At 42.1% G+C, this 22438-nt stretch overlaps 2 protein-coding genes across 2 annotated transcripts; one reads left to right on the top strand and one right to left on the bottom strand.

The window, feature by feature from the left end:
* Window positions 1–16313: 16313 nt before the first annotated feature.
* On the bottom strand, window positions 16314–17184 carry LOC121570935 (gonadotropin subunit beta-2-like). Its single transcript, XM_041882221.1, has 3 exons — window positions 17008–17184; window positions 16572–16810; window positions 16314–16320 (listed from the first exon to the last, which is right to left on the bottom strand). Exons 1-3 carry the CDS (start codon window positions 17182–17184, stop codon window positions 16314–16316), a joined length of 423 nt encoding a protein of 140 aa, XP_041738155.1.
* Window positions 17185–19921: 2737 nt separating this feature from the next.
* Window positions 19922–21858, top strand: LOC121570776 (cytochrome c oxidase assembly protein COX20, mitochondrial-like). Its single transcript, XM_041882209.1, is given in 4 exon segments — window positions 19922–19954; window positions 20622–20691; window positions 20694–20735; window positions 20967–21858. Coding segments are annotated over 4 exon segments (213 nt in total). The 3' UTR covers window positions 21035–21858.
* The last annotated feature ends 580 nt before the right edge of the window (window positions 21859–22438 follow it).

Here is a 22438-nt window from a genome sequence, read left to right as displayed (position 1 = left end):
ATCCTTTCCATCCATAGGGTAAGAATATATTTTCTCACCACAAACCCCCTAAATATCTCTAAAATTCCCAATAGTCACATTACCATGCAAAAACTTCTCTTTCCCCATCAAAGTCCTTCTCTTCTTACTAAATTCAACATAAAAAGTTACATTATATTTCTCATTACTAACCTTATGTTCATGCTTAGCCCAAAGTCATCATATAATCATCACCATCTGATATTCCCCTAAACATCCTCTTTCCATCATATGTTTTATTTCAACAAAAACAGCTTTTAGCCCTCACTGGTTTCACCTCCAATGCTTCATGAAGCGCTGTTAACTGATTTTCCTTCCCATCTAACAAATTCACATAGGGTAATTCATTTAACCAATAACACTTAAACCTAGGCCTAAACAAATGCTTCCACAATGACATTATTTTATCTCTTAATGATTGTTGCTGTTACGGATACAGGTATCCTGTGTCCTGTGTTTTCCTCTCCTTCTGCCCTAATCATAGGTGTCCTGTATGTTCCTGATTGGTGGTCGTTGAGATGTCTGCTGATTGCTAAGGTGGACCAATCAGTGAACATTCCTCGGCATGGCACCACCTGTTGCTGGTTTTTCAATCACACATCCCTTTGTATAAAAACCAGTCCGTTGTGTTTGTAGAGAGAAAGACTGTTTCCGTATGTGAGTATGGATACTGTGGTATCCTGTGTATTGTGTACTCACTAAGTTTGGTTACTCTGTTTGGTAATTTTGTAGAGACTATTTCCGTATGTGAGTATGGATACTGTGGTATCCTGTGTATTGTGTACTCACTAATTTGCTGATTACTCTGTTTGGTAACTTTGTGTGTTTCTGGGAAAAGGGGAGTTTAAGCAAGTTGCCCTTGGGCGTACATTACCCGTAGGAAGAAATCTGTCTAAAAACACTAGTTAGACCTGAGCGGGCCACCCACTGTATTTTTGTATGAGTAGCAGTAGCTTAGCAGTTCTTGAGGCAGGCAAGATCAGTTTAGGGGTGTTTTACACTATTGTTTCATTTCTTGGGTCCTGCTCAGCCCTTTTTCCCAAACATTTACCGTGTGTTCAGCAATAAACCATTTATGTTTGACGGTAGTTCATGGTTGTTGTGTAGTTTTTGTTCTCACTGTTCCATGTCACACACAATTTGCATGAATTATGTTACGGGTCTCATGTCCATCCACCCTAGACGTTTAGAGCCACGGGGTTCGTAACATAAAGTGGGGGTTCGTCCGGGATCTATCTCATTGATACGCATGCAAATTAGTTAGTGTCTGGTTCAGTGTTGAGCTTGGCAGCTGTAACTACCTGTTTTTTTTTTGTGTGTTCAGTAGTCGACGGCTCGTGTTGCTAGTTTAGGATGGCTACTTTTGAGTTGGATGCATTTTTGGAAAACCCTACGTGGGAGATTTTTGAGAATTGCCGTAGAGTGGATCTACAGGCTTTGGCTGACCACTTTTCTGTACCCATACCGAGGGGTTTAGTGAAAGCAGAAGTTAGGGAAGTAGTGCTAGCGATATTATTGAACGAGCGAGTGGTTGAAGTACCGCCGCCTGACCCTGCTGCTCCTGTAGGGGATGTGGTTGCTGCTCCTGTAAGCCCATCAGTGTCTGAGGACGAGGCTAAGGCTCCAGCCACATTGCCCCGTTATGACCCACTCTCCCCACTGACTGACAGTGATGCCAGGATCGATGTCCGCTCGACACGACTCCAAATGGAGGCGGAAGAGCGGGCACAAATCAGGCAAGACAAGCTGGAGATGCGTAAAATGGAGCTAGAGGCAGAACAGGAGACGCGTAAGCTAGAGGCAGAACAGGAGACGCGTAAGCTAGAGGCAGAACTGGAGACGCGTAGGCTTGATCAAGAACTGGAGACGCGTAAGATGGAACTGGAGATGCGTAAAATGGAACTAGAGGCAGAAACAGCGAGGTTAGTCTCTGCTCATACTATGCCTGCTAGTGAGCCATCCTCACCAGCTGTGTCGTCTGCTACTTTTGATATTAGTAGACAGATCACCTTGGTACATGTGTTTAGGGAGTCAGAGGTTGATTCCTATTTCAGTGTGTTTGAACGTATAGCGGTAGCATTGAAATGGCCCGAAGAGGTATGGTGCCTATTACTTCAGTGTAAATTAACAGGTAAAACCCAAGAGGTTCTGTCAGCACTACCTCTTGAAGACAGCTTGAATTATGACGTGGTCAAAGCTACTGTTCTTCGTGCCTATGAGCTTGTTCCTGAGGCATATCGACAGAGATTTAGGTCTCATAAAAAGTATCCTACTCAGACTTATGTGGAGTTTGCTAGAGACAAAGGAAATCTGTTTGACAAATGGCACAGTGCTAGTAAGGTAACTGATTTTAACTCTCTACGGGAGTTAATCTTGTTAGAAGAGTTTAAAAATTGCTTACCGGAACGCATTGTAGTTTATCTGAACGAACAGAAAGTATCCTCACTGTCGGAAGCGTCTGTATTGGCAGACGAAGTTTGTGTTGACGCATAAGAGCGTGTTTTTCGGCTCGTACGGAGAGCAGGGCTGCGGAGTTGCTAACTTTTAGTCCTAGTCGACCAGCAGTACATCCAGCACGCCCAAAAGATGTGCGTCACTGTTTCTATTGTCATACGGTGGGACATTTGGTTAGTGATTGCTTTTGCTTAAACGCAAACAGGGGATGCCTCAGCACGCCAGGCCGCCAACGGGTGTTGGGCTGATTCGTACGGTTGTAAGGCCGGAATCAAGACAGAGGCCTCATAGTGAATGTGGTTTGAAAGTCCCTGTCCCAGATCACAGTTATGAACCGTTCATTTTTGAGGGGTTTGTTTCTATATCAGATGACGAAGCGTCTCAGCGTCCAGTTAGAATCCTCAGAGATACTGGTGCGGCGCAGTCGTTCATACTAGCTGATGTGTTGCCCTTGTCTAATAATACATATTGTGGTTCCAGTGTGTTAGTACAAGGAATTGAAATGGGATTTGTCCCAGTGCCATTGCACTTTGTGAACGTACACTCTGAGTTAGTCAGTGGATTGTTCAGAGTGGGCGTACGTCCTATGTTGCCAGTAAAAGGTGTGACATTTATAATGGGCAACGATATTGCCGGAGGAAAGGTGATACCCGTATTGGAGGTATTGGATAAAAGTGACCAGTCTCTCTCCGAGGAGCTGGCACAGGGTTATCCAGATGTGTTCCCCGCTTGTGCTGTCACACGTGCTCAAGCACGACAAGTGGGTGAAGTGATAGATTTGTCGAACACGATTCTATTCAGAGAGTGTGACCCAGAGGATAGTTCGGGTGCTACCTCTGGTAAGCTGGTGCAGTCTGACCAACAGCCCAGAGAAAGGAAGAAGGATGTGGAACTTGTTGCTGAGGCAATACAGTTACCAGTCACTCGTGAGCAGCTGATCGCTAACCAAAAGGTTGACATTAGCCTGGCTAAATGTTTTTCTAGTGTTGTCTCAGAGGAGGAGCTAAAGAAGAAAAACATGGCATACTTCATTGATGGTAATCTCCTCATGCGTAAATGGACATCCCATGTTGACGCTGGCGGAGATTGGAATGCTGTTTACCAAATAGTGATTCCTACAGCCTTTCGACAAAATGTTTTATCCCTCGCTCATGATCACCAGTGGTCCGGACATCTGGGAGTCACCAAGACTTATGATCGAGTTTTGCGACATTTCTTTTGGCCTGGTTTAAAACAAGATGTGGCTCAGTTCTGTCGGACTTGCCACACCTGTCAAGTAATTGGGAAACCGAACCAGGTTATTTCCCCCGCGCCTCTTTGTCCCATACCGGCCATAGGTGAACCATTCGAACATGTGATGGTTGATTGTGTTGGACCATTACCAAAGACAAAATCTGGTAACCAGTTTATGTTGACGATTATGTGTGTGGCCACCAGGTACCCAGAGGCCATTCCTCTGCGAAGGATTACTGCTCCGGTGGTGAGTAAAGCGTTGATCAAATTCTTCTCAACTTTTGGGTTACCTAAGGTGATACAAACTGATCAGGGTACGAATTTCCTTTCTAAACTTTTCAAACAAGTGTTAAAATCCTTGTCAGTTACACACCGTGTGTCAAGCGCATATCACCCAGAGTCTCAGGGTGCGCTTGAACGTTGGCATCAGACACTGAAGTCTATGCTCCGTAAATATTGCTTGGAATCTGAGAAAGATTGGGATGAGGGAGTTCCTCTAGTTTTGTTTGCTGTCCGTGAGACAGTACAGGAATCCCCTAGGGTTCAGCCCAGCTGAACTGGTGTTTGGACACACCATGAGAGGACCTATGAAAGTCCTTAAGGATCAGTTTTTATCACAAGAGTTGTGTGTGAAAGAAAATGTGTTGGACTACGTTAGTCGCTTTCGTGAGCGCCTACATGGTGCCTGTGCTCTAGCAAAGGAAGCGCTGTCTTCCTCACAGAAACGGATGAAACGACACTATGACACACAGGCTGTTTCTCGTTCACTGCAGCCAGGTGACCAAGTTCTTGTATTGTTGCCTGTGCCAGGAGCGTCATTGTCAGCACGTTTCTCTGGTCCTTATGTCATTGAAAAGAAACTAAGTGAAACTGACTACGTGATACAGACTCCTGATAGAAAACGCCAATCTCGTGTGTGCCACGTTAACATGTTGAAGACATACCACACCAGACCCGTCACTCAGATAGACAGTCCAGAGAAACTGGCCGAGTCGGCTGTCTCTATTGCTGCTACGGCTGTAGTGGGAGGTCATGTTAATGATGTGGACGGAGATGGTTTGGAGTTGCGCAATACTCAGCAGCAGTGTGCTAGATTGCCCAATTCAGAGATGCTGCTGTCTCTCCCGTCAAGCCTGATTCATTTAACGGACAGACAGTCAGAGGATATTGTGAGACTATTACACAGCTTTCCATGTCTTTTTAATGATGTTCCTACATGCACAAATGTGTTAGAACATGACATTAATGTTGGAAACACTGCACCTATCAAGCAACATGCTTATCGTGTCAACGTCTCTAAGAGAAAGATAATGAGGGATGAGGTCGGTTATTTGCTGGAGAATAACCTGGCTATGCCAAGTTCAAGTCCTTGGAGTTCTCCGTGCATTCTGGTTCCTAAACCTGATGGGACATCCAGATTATGTACGGACTATCGGAAGGTCAATGCTGTCACAGTGCCCGACTCGTTCCCGTTACCCAGACTGGATGACTGTATTGATACTGTTGGTGCTGCTACTTATGTAACCAAACTAGATCTTCTAAAAGGTTACTGGCAGGTGCCGTTAACCTCACGTGTCTCCGACATCTCTGCCTTTGTGACCCCAGATCACTTCCTACAATATGCTGTTATGGCATTTGGGATGCGGAACGCACCAGCCACTTTCCAACGCCTGGTTAACACAGTATTGGCTGGAGTTCCTAATTGTAGTGCTTACCTTGATGATCTGGTAATTTATTCAACTGAGTGGTCTGATCATGTTAACACTCTAAGGGTAGTGTGTGAACGGCTAGCAGCCGCTTCTCTAACCCTGAACTTAGCAAAGTGCGAGTTTGGGAAGGCCACTGTTACTTATCTTGGTAAACAGGTCGGCCATGGTCAGGTGCGCCCTCTAGATGCCAAGGTCTCAGCTATAAATGCATTTCCCGCACCTACCACCAGAAGAGAGCTACGCCGTTTTTTAGGGATGGTTGGCTACTACCGTAGTTTCTGTAAAAATTTCTCTGCGGTAGTTGCTCCATTAACGGATTTGCTCAGTCCGGCGAGAAAATTTGTATGGTCTGAAGATTGTCGTACTGCTTTCAACACTGCTAAAGCACTATTATGTAGTACTCCTGTTCTTGCTGCGCCAGATTTTGAACGACCGTTTAAACTGGAGGTAGATGCAAGTGCCAGAGGTGCTGGTGCTGTTCTACTGCAGCAGGACCAGAGTGGAGTGGACCATCCTGTCTGTTATTTTTCACGGAAATTTAACAAATGTCAGACAAACTATTCCACCATTGAACAAGAAGCTCTAGCTTTGTTGTTAGCTCTGCAGTACTTTGAAGTTTATGTTGGTTCCAGTGCATTACCAGTGATAGTGTATACTGACCATAACCCCTTAGTTTTTCTCCACCGGATGTACAACCAGAACCAACGCCTTATGCGTTGGGCACTTGTCGTGCAAAATTATAATTTGGAGATCCGCCACAAAAAGGGGTTGGATAATGTGTTGGCAGATGCTTTGTCTCGTGTTTAATGATCTAGGTTTTTTTGTTATCCCCTAGGATTATTTTTGAATTTTGGGTGTTGTGATGGTACGTGTGTCGCAAACCATTGTGGTTTGCTCTTTTAAGGGTGGGAGTGTTACGGATACAGGTATCCTGTGTCCTGTGTTTTCCTCTCCTTCTGCCCTAATCATAGGTGTCCTGTATGTTCCTGATTGGTGGTCGTTGAGATGTCTGCTGATTGCTAAGGTGGACCAATCAGTGAACATTCCTCGGCATGGCACCACCTGTTGCTGGTTTTTCAATCACACATCCCTTTGTATAAAAACCAGTCCGTTGTGTTTGTAGAGAGAAAGACTGTTTCCGTATGTGAGTATGGATACTGTGGTATCCTGTGTATTGTGTACTCACTAAGTTTGGTTACTCTGTTTGGTAATTTTGTAGAGACTATTTCCGTTTGTGAGTATGGATACTGTGGTATCCTGTGTATTGTGTACTCAGTAATTTGCTGATTACTCTGTTTGGTAACTTTGTGTGTTTCTGGGAAAAGGGGAGTTTAAGCAAGTTGCCCTTGGGCGTACATTACCCGTAGGAAGAAATCTGTCTAAAAACACTAGTTAGACCTGAGCGGGCCACCCACTGTATTTTTGTATGAGTAGCAGTAGCTTAGCGGTTCTTGAGGCAGGCAAGATCAGTTTAGGGGTGTTTTACACTATTGTTTCATTTCTTGGGTCCTGCTCAGCCCTTTTTCCCAGACCTTTACCGTGTGTTCAGCAATAAACCATTTATGTTTGACGGTAGTTCATGGTTGTTGTGTAGTTTTTGTTCTCACTGTTCCATGTCACACTCCTAATTTGCATGAATTATGTTACGGGTCTCATGTCCATCCACCCTAGACGTTTAGAGCCACGGGGTTCGTAACAGTTGCTGATACAACAGCCATAATAAAGCATAAGATTGACACGTACTTGATAGAGGTTTAGCCACCTTCTCTAAGATTCAACCCCATGTTCCTTGTGCTGGAATTCTCAACAGACATAGACCCTCAAGATTCCTCACTGATCTTACAGAATGAGTTAACTGCTTGAACCAAAGATTCCTACCTGCCCATCCATCTTTAATTTCCAAAACAGAAGAATCAAATCCATATGCCTTCCATTTAGTTTCTCTCTTCCCTAACGAGCAGTATTGATCAGATATATCTTCTTGTCTTCCATCAAAATCAAAGAACTCATCCTGTACCTCCATGATAGTATTCTCCCTAATCTTTCCCTCTAACATTACTCAAAATAAGTGAGCAATCACTCATAACCCTCTTCCACTTCATATCGTTGTACAAAATATACTTCCTTTCACTAGGTGAAACAGCCTCTACTTCTTGTCCTCATAACAACACTTCTTCTCCATAATTATCTCTCCACATGAGAGGAATGTCACCTCTACACATTCCTTCTCTCACATCTACAAGGAAGATGAGCTGTACCACCCATCCTAACCCCAATGACAGTCTTTTCCTCTAAAATTGGTGCTGGAGCGATTGGCTCCCTTGCAATCAAATGTGATACATTTATACCTTTAATAACTGTCAATGTTGAAAGAGTTGAATTGCTTCTCACTGTTGTTGTAATAGGCTGAAGTGTTGATGTCATTGTTGTTGATTCATCTATTTTCCCCAAAGCTTTGAACTCTACTTGTATTTCCATCTATCACCACTAGTGTCACTACATTAACTCTCAGTCCCAACTCTAATCCCTTACTTTCAAACTGTGGATTATAAAAATTACATTTATAATCACCTTGATCCCCCTGGGAATTGTACACATAGAGACTACAATCACCCTCAATCTTCTCTTATCATTCAGCATCGCATACTTTCTCAATGCAACTGCTCCTAACAGATCTAAACTCCTGCCATATCTATCTTCCCACTGAACTCAAAATTTCCCTTCACCACTGTTCTCTCTCTCGTACTAACTAACATTGAAGCTGAGCTGACTGTCCTAGAGTTCCTTCAATTCTAGTTTTCATAACTTTTTAGTCTGACTTTTTCTCCTAATTTTTCAAAAACCATTTCACTGATTTATCCACAAATTCCTTTCCCTCTAATTTTTAGGATATTTGATCGGGAAGTCCCCACCTGCTTATGACTTCTTTACACAAAAACTTGGCAAACGATTGAGCATCTTTTAGCTTAGTTTGACATCTTATACACCTCTTGGTGTAGGAATGTAACCAAGAATAACAGTCACCCCCTGTAAACATTATTTTTCAGACAGATTGTCCACCTTCCTATGATATAGTCAATCTATTCAAGCAAATATGATTCCCAAAAACCCTACTCCTTTGTGATCTTTCTCCTAATCTCCCCCCTTGCAATGTTAGCTAACCCCTAGCTTCCTAAATCATCAGACCTAATAGGTCTAGAGGCGCTACTATCAACCCCTCATGGTTTCTCCCAAAACAACAAACATTCTTACTCTGAGGATTTTTTCTATTGTCTTCAAAACACCTGCTTTTGAAAGTCCTTCAATTCCTGGTTCAATCCCTTGGATTTCTTCATCTTTCAATGGATACTGATTCTTCAAAGGAGGTCTGCCTCCTCGTCGAAGTTCAACTTTCACCTCAATTGGGCTGATTTCACAAGTCCAATATCGGTACTACTTTGATATCACAAACATTCTTGAACTTTTTGCAACATCTTCTCTTCCATAGATTCTTAATCCATCTTCACAGTGCAAATAGATTGTCTCATCCGTACAGTTTATGACTCTCCTTGTCCTTGAGCCAAAATCATCATTTTCAGAAATCGCTGATCTTCACTCCTCCAAATCCCCCAATTCTCTTCCATCAGTACAAAAACAGCTTTCTCTGCTTCTGTCTTCATTTCTCCTATTTGCTTCTTCTCATAGCCTTCAGAAACCAACAAGGTCACATGTGGCACACTCCTCTCAATCTCAAATTCTTTATCCAGATAATCATCTGTATTTCTCTTCGTAGCTGCTCCTTGTGGACCTAAAACTATTCAACATAAGCCGAGTTGAACTTTCTTTGATTGATGACTCAACCATTCCTCTGAGTTCAATTGGGCAGCGTTCTTGAAATACTTCAGCTGAATTGAAATGGATATTCCAGAAGCCTCGCATCTGGCATATTTCCCTTAAATTTCTTCCATATTTTAGCCTGCTTCGAAAAATCTTCACTGAGATTTCCAATCCAGAATACTATAGACTAATCCATCTCTGTCATCATCAACAATTGGTAAACCTTTTCCTTTGGCACTTCTACCAGACAGCCGTCTGGTGTACATCTTATTGTACAGTTAAACTCACACAATGCATCTCTTCCCAACAATGCAATAGGTTTATGTTCTGATACCAGTATGGGTATTGTAATTTTCTCATTTTCATAGCAGAGCTCAATTGGTTCCTTAAGAGTAATCAACTGTTTCACTCCCTCAAATCCCTATCCTAATTAGTTGATTGGACATAGTGAGATGTGTAACCTCTTCAGACTGAACACAGATAAAAGCCGTTCCGCTATCCACCATCACTTCCAATGGTCGGTTGTTTATTTACACCTCAATTGTTGGATATTTTTCCCCTTAACTGATGCTACCAGCTGACACCCCCCTTTCGGATCTTCTAGGCACCCCTAGAATCCTTGCTCCTTGCCCCTATAAGGGTTCACCTGTCCTCCAGATGATCTTCACTTGCTCCTGTATCTTCCTCTGAAATTCCCTCTTGTGTTTCCTTCTGGCCCATTACACTCACAGCAAAGTCACCAACCTGTCCACAATCATAACACACTTCTAAAGATTGCTGGAAGTATGGCTTAAATCTTCCCCCTCTTCCTAAGCCTTCTCGTCCTCTTCCTCTCCAATTCTTTGTCAGTCCAGAGACTGGTTATGGATATGAAACAACTGGTACCGCTATTGGTGGCTGGTACAACTGCATTTGACCTTGTTCAGTTGAAGCTGTGGCAGTGATTGTTGATTTGGTGCACACTGATTCTTCATAACCAAAGCTTATTTCTTCTCCTTCTTATTCTCCCTCAGTTGTATTTCATCGAGTTTTCTGAGAGTTTCTTGGTCCTGTTCTTTCTAGTTGTGTTCCTTTTTCCTCTACAGATCCACTTGATGGGCTATATGATCTCTATAGACACCTTTTGTCATGCTTCCAAGTCCAACCACCTCTGCCAGTTTGCTCCTTACTTGTGAGGGCAGTCCCATCTGCAGTTTAGCTCTCAAAACTGACTTCTCAATTTGACTCACATCTGGATCATTTCCGGTAATATTTCTCCACACTTGATGAACTCTTGACACATAGGCACTGTCCTAGTGAGTCAATCAGAATGTTGTCAGAATGCACATTTGTTGGAAACATATCTTTCAGTGCTCTCCACAGCCGATTTCTATTTGCAGCCAACAATTCAGGGTCATTCACTGCAGTCCCCACATCTATTAAGTCCAGCTCTCTGAAATATTTCTTCCATATCTGGAATCCCAAGGAGATTAGCCAAAAGTCTCTGAATGTCTCCTATGGCAGACTATGTTCCCACCATAATTTCTTCCAATTTTGAAATCCAAGGATATGCTCCATCTTGAAGAGTAGGCAGCTTCTCAAGTATATCTGACATATCGGTATTCTTCAAAGGTTTATATTCTAGGCTCTGTCCTCGAAATATCATCTGGCATCATCTTCTTACTTGTGCCCTCTTTCCTTGGCCTCAATGTATACTACTTCTCCAATTCTTGGGATCCTTTTCTCAGCATTTTTTTCTTCTGTATCTTCAGCTTCTTGAGTTGTTCTTCCAGTTCTCTTACTTCTTCTAAATTATTCTCCTTATCCAGGCATAATACGCATCGGTCTATATCTCTTTCTATTTCTTCTGTGCTAGTCATTGTAGGATAAAATCCTCTTTAACATAAAGCACCTTTAATCTCCAAATCTTCATTGCTTTCTCCATCTTCACTTTCATCAGAGATCGAATCTCTAGTATCCTTCTTCTTCCTTCAACTTCCATCACCCTTTCTTTCCTCTCTTGCCAACTTCCTTCTGATCACAGAGTCATATCCACCCATGATCTCTTCTCAATCACTCTGATCATCATCATCATCTTCAAGTTCCATCCTCCTGAACCTCACTCCACCCTTAGTTTCCAGACATCTCGATTTCTTCATACTTTTGGAGTTTGGATTCATCTTTATGGTCGTTTCTGCTTTTCCTCTCTCTATTATTCAAGCACTTTCATTATGTTGATGACGTCAGGGTTAAGAGTCCCTTCCACTAGCCATGGTTGTTCAATGTCAGGCCAACGTTTATTCCCTTTCCAGATAACCTTGCAATACCATTAACTAGATGATTACTATTTTCTACTACATCAACAGGAGTAATTACTTTCATAATTTTTATGTCCTTTTTCCCCCTTGTAACAACTCTTTTATATTCCTTTATTGTGAATTATTTTATTATTTTAGACTATGTATCCTATGGTTCCCTCTTTTTTTCCCTTCTAATTAATTAATTAATCAATTAATTAATTAATTAATTAATTCATAAATTTACTTATTTCTATCAATTTATTTTATTTTATTTTACCAAATTATTGATTAGTGGCAATCTTACCACATCCGATCAGGAAAGTAAATGAAAGTAGTCAACTTCCGAGCAATCCAAAAAAAGAAAGACCTCTAATCCAGCAACACTACAGCACTCACAAACCAATTGCCTAATAAGCACCCAATTACCTTAATTTTACAGAATGTCAGTGCTCGATTTCCCACTCAACTCTAATCAAACCCACTCATGCACAAAAACTCCAAAATGCAATTCTTAATTACATCAATTGATAAGTCTGTTGCCAAGTCCTTGTCAAATTGTCATAACATCAAATATGCTAGGCACCCAAAATATCCTCTATGGGAAGGTAAGTTTTGTGAATAGAACAGTACTAGCCTTGATTTGACTTGATCCGTTGCAGCACACCCTGTCGCATTATGCACTCGTCAGCACCTCCTCTCTCTCTCTGTCTCCTCCTTCTTATCGTCTCTCATATCACAGAAGAACAAAGAACAGACAAGAATTTAGTATTTTATGCACTCACTGGGTATTTCAACCATTCAATACCCCTCTGTTCACATTCGCTCTAAAAAATAAGCAAACAACTTAACTCAGGAATAGTATAAATAGCTCAATAACATTTTATTGTATTTATTTATTTAATTATTTTTATTTTTAATCCGTCAACATATCTCTCTCATTTATCAATTCAATAGATCTCAATCAAATAGTTTCATCGTTAAGCAACAGCCGATTTAACAAACAGAACACTCCATTCGTGTCTAAATCTCCTCCTCCCTCTCTGTCTGCTCTGAGTCTGCGTCTCCCAGCAACTCAGTGTAGGCAGGGGAGTGGCATATTTGCTCTACGTAACTCTAAACTCATAAAATCACACGCATGCGTAGTTCGTTCACCAATGCGATTTCAGAGTGGAAGGAGCTCCCAAGCAGCTCTCTCCAGCTCTGCTCCTGTAAGTCGCTCTGGATAAGAGCGTCTGCTAAATGACTAAAATGTAAATGTAAATGTAACCAACAGAAAGTAGACAGACCAGCTGTCGCTCCGTTCTTTCCCCCCATAGACAAACAGTAACACTTAACAGAACTCACAAACCAACACAAAACATAGAACACAAATCCTACTCTCTTCCACACACACACACATACAGTTTAAGAGGCTTATTTCCGTTCCTACGGACCCCTAAGCATGCTACTACCATCGCGCCATTTTTTCCTTTGTTCCTAAATTTCTGCTACCACAAGTTCGCGGATATCCAATGAGCGGTTACATCAAACATATACTTCGTCAACTATAAGTTGAGCGGTAACTTGCAATCGAATGTATATACCACAACCCCAGTTCCCGGGACTGACCTAAACCCACCTAATGCGCTTTTAGGATTTTCGGCCCATCCTAATGATCGCCTCGTTGGAGGGCTTATCATAGATCCGCGATGTCCAAATTTGTATACATTTTTCCTTAGTTCCTAGCCTTTCCTTCATTGTATTCTTTTTGAATTTTATTCAAGCAAAATATCCCTATAGACACTCCCCCCTGTTTGCGTTGTTACCAGCGCAAACAAATTTAGAAATTTACAACGGACTCTTATCCCAAAGCAAATAACAGCAAAGCACACACGCAAGTTCTTAACGGTGCATTCATTCAACGCACATACTCACAGACACACGACTAACCAGTGCCCAAAGTGGTGAGAAAACTCACCCTTATCTGCCGAACTCTGGAGCTAGAGTCAGCTCGGCGCCCATGAATGGAACGCTGAGAAAAGACGCAACACGACCCAAATTCCTCGTCGCCATTATGTAGTGTCGAGAAAACTATGGTAATTATGCTGTGAGAACAAGGAAATCCGCTGACACTGTACTTTGATTATAAAGGTTTATTATATCAAAGGATTCCAGCATCAATTTACAGATATCTGCAGACATCTGGAGAATAACCGGCACCAATCTCTAATATGTTATTCTCCCCGTCCTTTGTCCCAAACCATAGTATATATCCTATGTAACCTGATATGGGTGTTTTCCCCTACAGATCAATCCCAGGACTCCACCTAACAGACTTCCTCTGCTTTAGGGTGCCCCTATAGAACTGCTCTCCAGATGCTCCCTTAAGCTGAGTCAACATCCTCTAAGACCATTTGCAACCATTAGCAAAGTCATAAATTGTTCAGATACCACACACACACTGTTGCTGGTATTTTGGCCCATTCCTCCATGCAGATCTCCTCTAGAGCAGTGATGTTTTGGGGCTGTCGCTGGGCAACACGGACTTTCAACTCCCTCCAAAGATTTTCTATGGGGTTGAGATCTGGAGACTGGCTAGGCCACTCCAGGACCTTGAAATGCTTCTTACGAAGCCACTCCTTCGTTGCCCGGGCGGTGTGTTTGTGATCATTGTCATGCTGAAAGACCCAGCCACGTTTCATCTTCAATGCCCTTGCTGATGGAAGGAGGTTTTCACTCAAAATCTCACGATACATGGCCCCATTCATTCTTTCCTTTACACGGATCAGTCGTCCTGGTCCCTTTGCAGAAAAACAGCCCCAAAGCATGATGTTTCCACCCCCATGCTTCACAGTAGGTATGGTGTTCTTTGGATGCAACTCAGCATTCTTTGTCCTCCAAACACGACGAGCTGAGTTTTTACCAAAAAGTTATATTTTGGTTTCATCTGACCATATGACATTCTCCCAATCCTCTTCTGGATCATCTAAATGCACTCTAGCAAACTTCAGACGGGCCTGGACATGTACTGGCTTAAGCAAGGGGACACGTCTTGCACTGCAGGATTTGAGTCCCTGGCGGCGTAGTGTGTTACTGATGGTAGGCTTTGTTACTTTGGTCCCAGCTCTCTGCAGGTCATTCACTAGGTCCCCCCGTGTGGTTCTGGGATTTTTGCTCACCGTTCTTGTGATCATTTTGACCCCACGGGGTGAGATCTTGCGTGGAGCCCCAGATCGAGGGAGATTATCAGTGGTCTTGTATGTCTTCCATTTCCTAATAATTGCTCCCACAGTTGATTTCTTCAAACCAAGCTGCAGATTCAGTCTTCCCAGCCTGGTGCAGGTCTACAATTTTGTTTCTGGTGTCCTTTGACAGCTCTTTGGTCTTGGCCATAGTGGAGTTTGGAGTGTGACTGTTTGAGGTTGTGGACAGGTGTCTTTTATACTGATAACAAGTTCAAACAGGTGCCATTAATACAGGTAACGAGTGGAGGACAGAGGAGCCTCTTAAAAAAGAAGTTACAGGTCTGTGAGAGCCAGAAATCTTGCTTGTTTGTAGGTGACCAAATACATATTTTCCACCATAATTTGCAAATAAATTCATTAAAAATCCTACAATGTGATTTTCTGGATTTGTTTTCCTCAATTTGTCTGTCATAGTTGATGTGTACCTATGATGAAAATTACAGGCCTCTCTCATCTTTTTTTGTGGGAGAACATGCACAATTGGTGGCTGACTAAATACTTTTTTTCCCCACTGTAGGTGTCTGGTTAGACCGTAAACTCTCCTTCCAGACTCACATTAAGCATCTCCAATCCAAAGTTAAATCTAGAATCGGCTTCCTATTTCGCAACAAAGCCTCCTTCACTCATGCTGCCAAACATGCCCTTGTAAAACTGACTATCCTACCGATCCTTGACTTCGGCGATGTCATTTACAAAATAGCCTCCAACACTCTACTCAGCAAATTGGATGTAGTCTATCACAGTGCCATCCGTTTTGTCACCAAAGCCCCATATACTACCCACCATTGTGACCTGTACGCTCCCGTTGGCTGGCCCTCACTACATATTCGTCGCCAAACCCACTGGCTCCAGGTCATCTATAAATCACTGCTAGGCAAATCCCCGCCTTATCTTAGCTCATTGGTCACCATAGCAACACCCACCTGTAGTATGCGCTCCAGCAGGTATATCTCACTGGTCATCCCCAAAGCCAACACCTCCTTTGGCCGCCATTCCTTCCAGTTCTCTGCTGCCAATGACTGGAACGAACTGCAAAAATCTCTGAAGCTGGAGACTCTTTATCTCCCTCACTAACTTTAAGCATCAGTTGTCAGAGCAGCTTACCGATCACTGCACCTGTACACAGCCCATTTGCAATTAGTCCACCCAACTACCTCATCCCCATATTGTTATTTATTTTGCTCATTTGCACCCCAGTATCTCTATTTGCACATCCTCTTCTGCACATCTATTACTCCAGTGTTAATTATTTTGCACTATGGCCTATTTATTGCCGTACCTCCATGACTTACTTCATTTGCACACACTGTATATAGATTTTCTATTGTGTTATTGACTATACGTTTTGTTTATCCATTATGTAACTCTGTGTTGTTGTTGTTGTTTTTATCGCACTGCTTTGCTTTATCTTGGCCAGGTCGCAGTTGTAAATGAGAACTTGTTCTCAACTGGCTTAACTGGTTAAATACATGTGAAAGAAAATTTTAAATAAATAAATAATTCAGATCCTAATAGAGACAGTTTAGTCAGATCCTAATAGAGACAGTTTAGTCAGATCTGACTAATAGAGATCAGTTTCATCAGATCCTAATAGAGATCAGTTTCATCAGATCATAATAGAGATCAGTTTAGTCAGATCTGACTAATAGAGCCAGTTTAGTCAGATCTGACTAATAGAGACAGTTTAGTCAGATCCTAATAGACAGTTTATTCAGATCCTAATATGAGTACAATTACATTCACATAGTTACTACAGACATGGGCTTGTCGGTCTTTGAAATTTGAGTTCACCAAACATAATACAACATGTCATTATATAGGCAGGCATGTTGGCTGACATGTCACCATCCGCTAGTACTCTTTGGGTCATGCAGAAATCTGGCTGAAGGCTTTCAATGGTACAGTCGGAGGTATCCATGGTACAGAGGCTGCAGTCACAGCTCAGAGCCACAGGATATGTGACATGAGGGTCCACCCAAGGGGGACAGTCAGGTAGGTGGACCGTCTCATAGCGGACGTCCCGGTAGGTGCACACGTGCTGGTACATGGTGAAAAATGGGCACTTGAAAACCGGCTCCTGGGAAATAAATACACAGGAAGAAAGGTAAATGTAGATCAATGTTTTCTTTCGTTTTTAAACATCAGTTCTGTTACTCTTTCATACACTTGGTGTACACAGTCTCAAAATAAGAAAGTTAAGGCCTTGCTAAATAAGATTATACTAACCACTGCATAGTACATACAGGTTATACTAAACCACTGTATAGATTGTACCTGGGTGACACAGTGGCCACTGCAGATGTGGGTTTGAATGACCAAGCACGTTGGGCAGCCTTCCTTCTCCAAAGACACAGTCTGGTTGATGGGCTGACAGGGCTGCATGAGAGACCCCTCAACAAGGTCCAGGAGGACGCACAGGAACAGGCAGGTGCCTACATGAAGACCTAACATCCTGAAAGAGAGCAAAAGTTCAAACAATGATATTTTCTGGCATCTCAAATGGTGCAGTTTAAATAGCTTATTATGAACAAATGAATGTTGTCATTACTATCTATAAAAGGAAGAGAAGTCAATCAATATAGATAGGTTTACCTGACGGACTCAAGCGGCTCAGCAGGCAGCAGAAAGTTGTGTCCTGATGGGCAGTGTGTTTGGACATTTATACAGAGAAGGAGGCTAGTATGCAGGGTTGGATGTTAAGCCCATTATTTCTCCCCCTTGACCACAACCTTGAATAGAATCCCATGTTTGCCACAGAATGGATTACTTTGACACAATGACTTCCTCCTGACCTCTACATAGCACAGTTTAGACTTCCACATGAGGATGATGACATTTTATGAAAATGTATGCACTCACTAACTGTAAGTCACTCTGGATAAGAGCGTCTGCTAAATGACTAAAATGTAAATCATTCATCCATTAGACTCTCTAATCCCAAGTGTGCAACTGCAGACCGCAATTCTGGGTGTTCCCCCGAGCACCACATCTTCATGCTTGTGACACTTGAATGTGGGTCAAAGGGGAAATATAAGTATTATCTGAGTTTTTTCGCCCCTTCCTGCTGTGTACCAGGGTCTTCTTCGCTCCCGCATGCCGAACACCTGCCCTCAACGTCATTACCAGAACTGCGGTAATGAAGGACACTACCGATGTGTACTAGCTATAGCTAGCTACGGTTGTCGGCACTGCCTCTTCTTCTTCTGCAGGGTTTATCACCGGTTGGCATCCAACATTATGCTGCATTACCGCCATCTACTGTACTGGAGCGCCCCTGCCTCCCGTTTATGTACTGGAGTCATATCCAGCCCACCAGGCACTTCAATCCGGCCTGCAATACATTTTTTAAATATATTAAATATGATTATATTTGAGTTACGATTTTTTGTCAAAAATTCCATGATACACAAACAACCTCCAATAGATGGCGCTGTAGCCTGGCAGCGCTCTCTGTATTTGGGCCTACAGTCAGATTCAGAATGCGCTCAGTCATCATAGCCACTTCATTGCTTGATGACTTTTGAGGTGAAAAATGAGTGCTGCGAAAATGAGAAGTGGACCCTGAATGTCGTGTGTTTAAAGAAGAATGGACAGCAAAATACTTTTTTACTAATGTTGGACAAGAAAGTGTTGCCATTTTTAAGGAATATAATCGCAATCGTCATTTTTCAAGCAAGCATGCTAAAAGTGTGTTAAAGCTGGAAAATGTTGTCAAAGTGGTTGTAAAACTTGTCAACTTTATACGGGCAAGGGGGCTTAACCATCATCAGTTCATTCAGCTGTGGAAACTGAGAGGGGAGATATGTTTGTTAATTGTTACGGTTGGTAAAGCTGACGATTTCTCCCAGTTGAAGGACACAGACTGGCTGGGCGACTTTGCTTTTGGTGTGGACATATTGGGGCATCTGACCGATCTAAACCTGAAACTGCAGGGAAATTGTGTTTTTGTGCATGAACTGTATTCCAACGTGAAAGCATTCAAGGCCAAACTTATGTTGTTCTCCAGACAAATGAACAGCCGGTCTCTCGCTCATTTTCCAACACTGGCCGCACTGAACGCGCCCACATCGCAGTGCCGCACTGAGACATACAGTAGTACTTTGATTGACCTGCATGCTGAGTTTTCCCGCCGCTTCTCAGACTTCACCTAGATTGAGACTGAGCTGGAGGTTATATCATGCCCCCTGTCTTTCGACAGTGAGAAAGCACCACCAGACACACAATTTGAGCTCATCGACATCCAATGTGACAGTGCTTTGAAGGAGAAGTACAAAACAGCAACAATAGACCAGTTCTATGGCTCACTGAATGAAACAAAGTTTCCAAACATGAAAAAGCACGTCCAAAGGATGCTTGTTTTATTCGGCTTCAATCATGTGTGTGATCAAACGTTTTCAATCATGAATTACAACAAATCCTGTCACAGGTCAAATTTAACAAATGATCAGCTGTTTTGAGACTCTACATCAGGGTTCTTCAATTCCGGTCCTGGAGGGCCGAAACACCTCTGTTTTTCATCCTCTCCTTCTAATCAGGGGCTAATTCAGACCTGGGACACCAGGTGAGTGCAATTAACTACCAGGTAGGAATAAAAAACAGAAGTGTTTCGGCCCTCCAGGACCGGAATTGAAGAACCCTGCTCTACATCAAAGATGACACCAGACTTTGATGCCCTTACCAAGAGAGGTGACCAGACCCATTGTTCACATTGACTCGAATAACAGTGACTGGGGTCGGCAAGGATTATGCTTTTTCATGGTGATGGTTATGCAGTGAGAATTATCCAGCAATGCACTTGGATACAGGTAATAACTAGTTAGTCAGATTTGGGCTGAGGTGATTGGATAACTGTAAATATGGCTCACAATGGAGATGAGAATTGATCCTTAATATGCTTTCAAAAACATACCATTCCAAATGAAACGGATGCTCTTACCATGTGTTTCACTCACTTTTTAGAATAGTTTTTTTTTTTTTTTTTTTTTACTTACATCTGCTGTTACATTTTGCATCTCCAGTCATATAATATATATATACACCTCTACCCTTGTACTTTACAAGGGTAGAGATGCAGGATTGGTGTGTGTGTTTGACTGTGTCTGTGATGTAATAAATTATATACATTTTGTGATTTCCCCCCCCCCCCACAAAAAACAAGGGTAGAGATGGGACAAGGGTTAATATAATAATGGCAGTTGAAGAGGAGAGTGACAAAAATAAAGTAAGTGTCATGGACAATGTCACTGTGTCGTCTGGTCAACTACAATTCGAGCTAGCAGCAACTTGAGCCACCCAGTGAGCTAGCCAGTTAGAAGGTCAACAATTGGTGATGTTGTCGCTAGCTGGATGGTTTGCGTAACTAGATTTGTATTTGTATTTATTAGGGATCCCCATTAGCTGTTGCCAAGGCAGCAGCTACTCTTCCTGGGGTCCAAACACATTAAGACACTTACATTACATATAAAACAAAATATACAACTGTACATCACATAACATTATTTCACCACTACATATCTACAATACAAAATGCATAATACTATCATACAACAATATTAGAATGTACATGTGTGTAGAGTGCGTGTGCTAGCTCTTGTGTGTGTATGCGTGTGTCTGTACCTGTGTGTGTGTGTGTCTCTTCACAGTCCCCGCTGTTCCATAAGGTGTATTTTTACCAGTTTTTAAAATCTGATTCTACTGCTTGCATCAGTTACCTGCTAGATAGCTACCCATCTTTTGTGTCTGCCAGCTCACAGTAATGAATGTAATATAGTGCTTGATATGATACAACATAAACAACTGTGACAAATTGTAGTTATCTTTATAATGATCTGCTCATTCTCTGTGTAGTTTCATCTCCCATAGTGTTTCATATACCCTATGTGACTTAGGGTTTCAGGGTATTGGGCATTCTGGATGTTCAGTACACACCTTGTGCCAGAGAGGCTCTTCTACATGGTTGTGGGGATCCCTAGCTGCTGGACTTTTGCACTTTTTGGCCACAAGTAAGTTTGCTTTCCCTGCAGACTCATTGTCATATATTTATGTTTGTGTGGAATCTCAGAACCCATAACCTATTCTCGTGCCAGGTAGCTGTTTGTCTCGAGCTAATTAGTTTGGGTGAAATCTAGCCAACTGTCCATCAAGTCTAGTAAGAATATTATATTTGTTCTGTTATAGGTTTCTCACAGTTATTCCCCCTTTCTTCCCCATGTCTTTAATTTTGTCTTTCACAGGTCGAGTGAAGAGGTCCTTTGACATAGGTTTTGCAGGATTCATGCTTACCACACTGGGATCATGGTAGGTTTTCAAGTCAATGTTGATGATTTATAAGATTACTTGTTGTTTGATATACATTTAAGGACAGCCCAATTATGAAGTGACAAGCATTTTACATTTTAGAATATTTATTCAGGATAATCATGTTCTCATCTACAGGTAACTGTTCTCATCTACAGGTAACTGTTCTCATCTACAGGTAACTGTTCTCATCTACAGCTAACTGTTCTCATCACAGCTAACTGTTCTCATCTACAGATAACTGTTCTCATCACAGCTAACTGTTCTCATCACAGCTTACTGTTCTCATCTACAGCTAACTGTTCTCATCTACAGGTAACTGTTCTCATCACAGCTAACTGTTCTCATCTACAGGTAACTGTTCTCATCACAGCTAACTGTTCTCATCTACAGCTAACTGTTCATATCTACAGCTAACTGTTCTCATCTACAGCTAACTGTTCTCATCTACAGATAACTGTTCTCATTTCAGGTTTACTGTTCTCATACAGGTAACTGTTCTCATCTACAGCTAACTGTTCTCATCTACATGTAACTGTTCTCATCTACCGGTAACTGTTCTCATCACAGCTTACTGTTCTCATCTACAGCTAACTGTTCTCATCTACAGGTAACTGTTCTCATCTACAGCTAACTGTTCATATCTACAGCTAACTGTTCTCATCTACAGCTAACTGTTCTCATCTACAGCTAACTGTTCTCATCTACAGCTAACTGTTCTCATCTACAGCTAACTGTTCTCATCACAGCTAACTGTTCTCATCTACAGCTAACTGTTCATATCTACAGCTAACTGTTCTCATCTACAGCTAACTGTTCTCATCTACAGGTAACTGTTCTCATCACAGCTAACTGTTCTCATCTACAGCTAACTGTTCATATCTACAGCTAACTGTTCTCATCTACAAGTAACTGTTCTCATCTACAGGTAACTGTTCTCATCTACAGGTAACTGTTCTCATCTACAGCTAACTGTTATCATCACAGCTAACTGTTCTCATCTACAGATAACTGTTCTCATCTACCGATAACTGTTCTCATCTACAGCTAACTGTTCTCATCACAGCTAACTGTTCTCATCTACATCTAACTGTTCTCATCACAGCTAACTGTTCTCATCTACAGATAACTGTTCTCATCACAGCTAACTGTTCTCATCACAGCTTACTGTTCTCATCTACAGGTAACTGTTCTCATCTACAGCTAACTGTTCTCATCACAGCTAACTGTTCTCATCACAGCTAACTGTTCTCATCTACAGATAACTGTTCTCATCACAGCTTACTGTTCTCATCTACAGATAACTGTTCTTATTTTCAGCTAACTGTTCTCATCACAGCTAACTGTTCTCATCACAGCTTACTGTTCTCATCTACAGCTAACTGTTCTCATCTACAGCTAACTGTTC

This window comes from Coregonus clupeaformis, chromosome 1 (assembly GCF_020615455.1).
Source record: "Coregonus clupeaformis isolate EN_2021a chromosome 1, ASM2061545v1, whole genome shotgun sequence".
Lineage (NCBI taxonomy): Eukaryota > Metazoa > Chordata > Actinopteri > Salmoniformes > Salmonidae > Coregonus > Coregonus clupeaformis.
The sequence above is the reverse complement of the archived record's forward strand: the minus strand, read 5'-3'. Positions and strand labels throughout refer to the sequence as shown.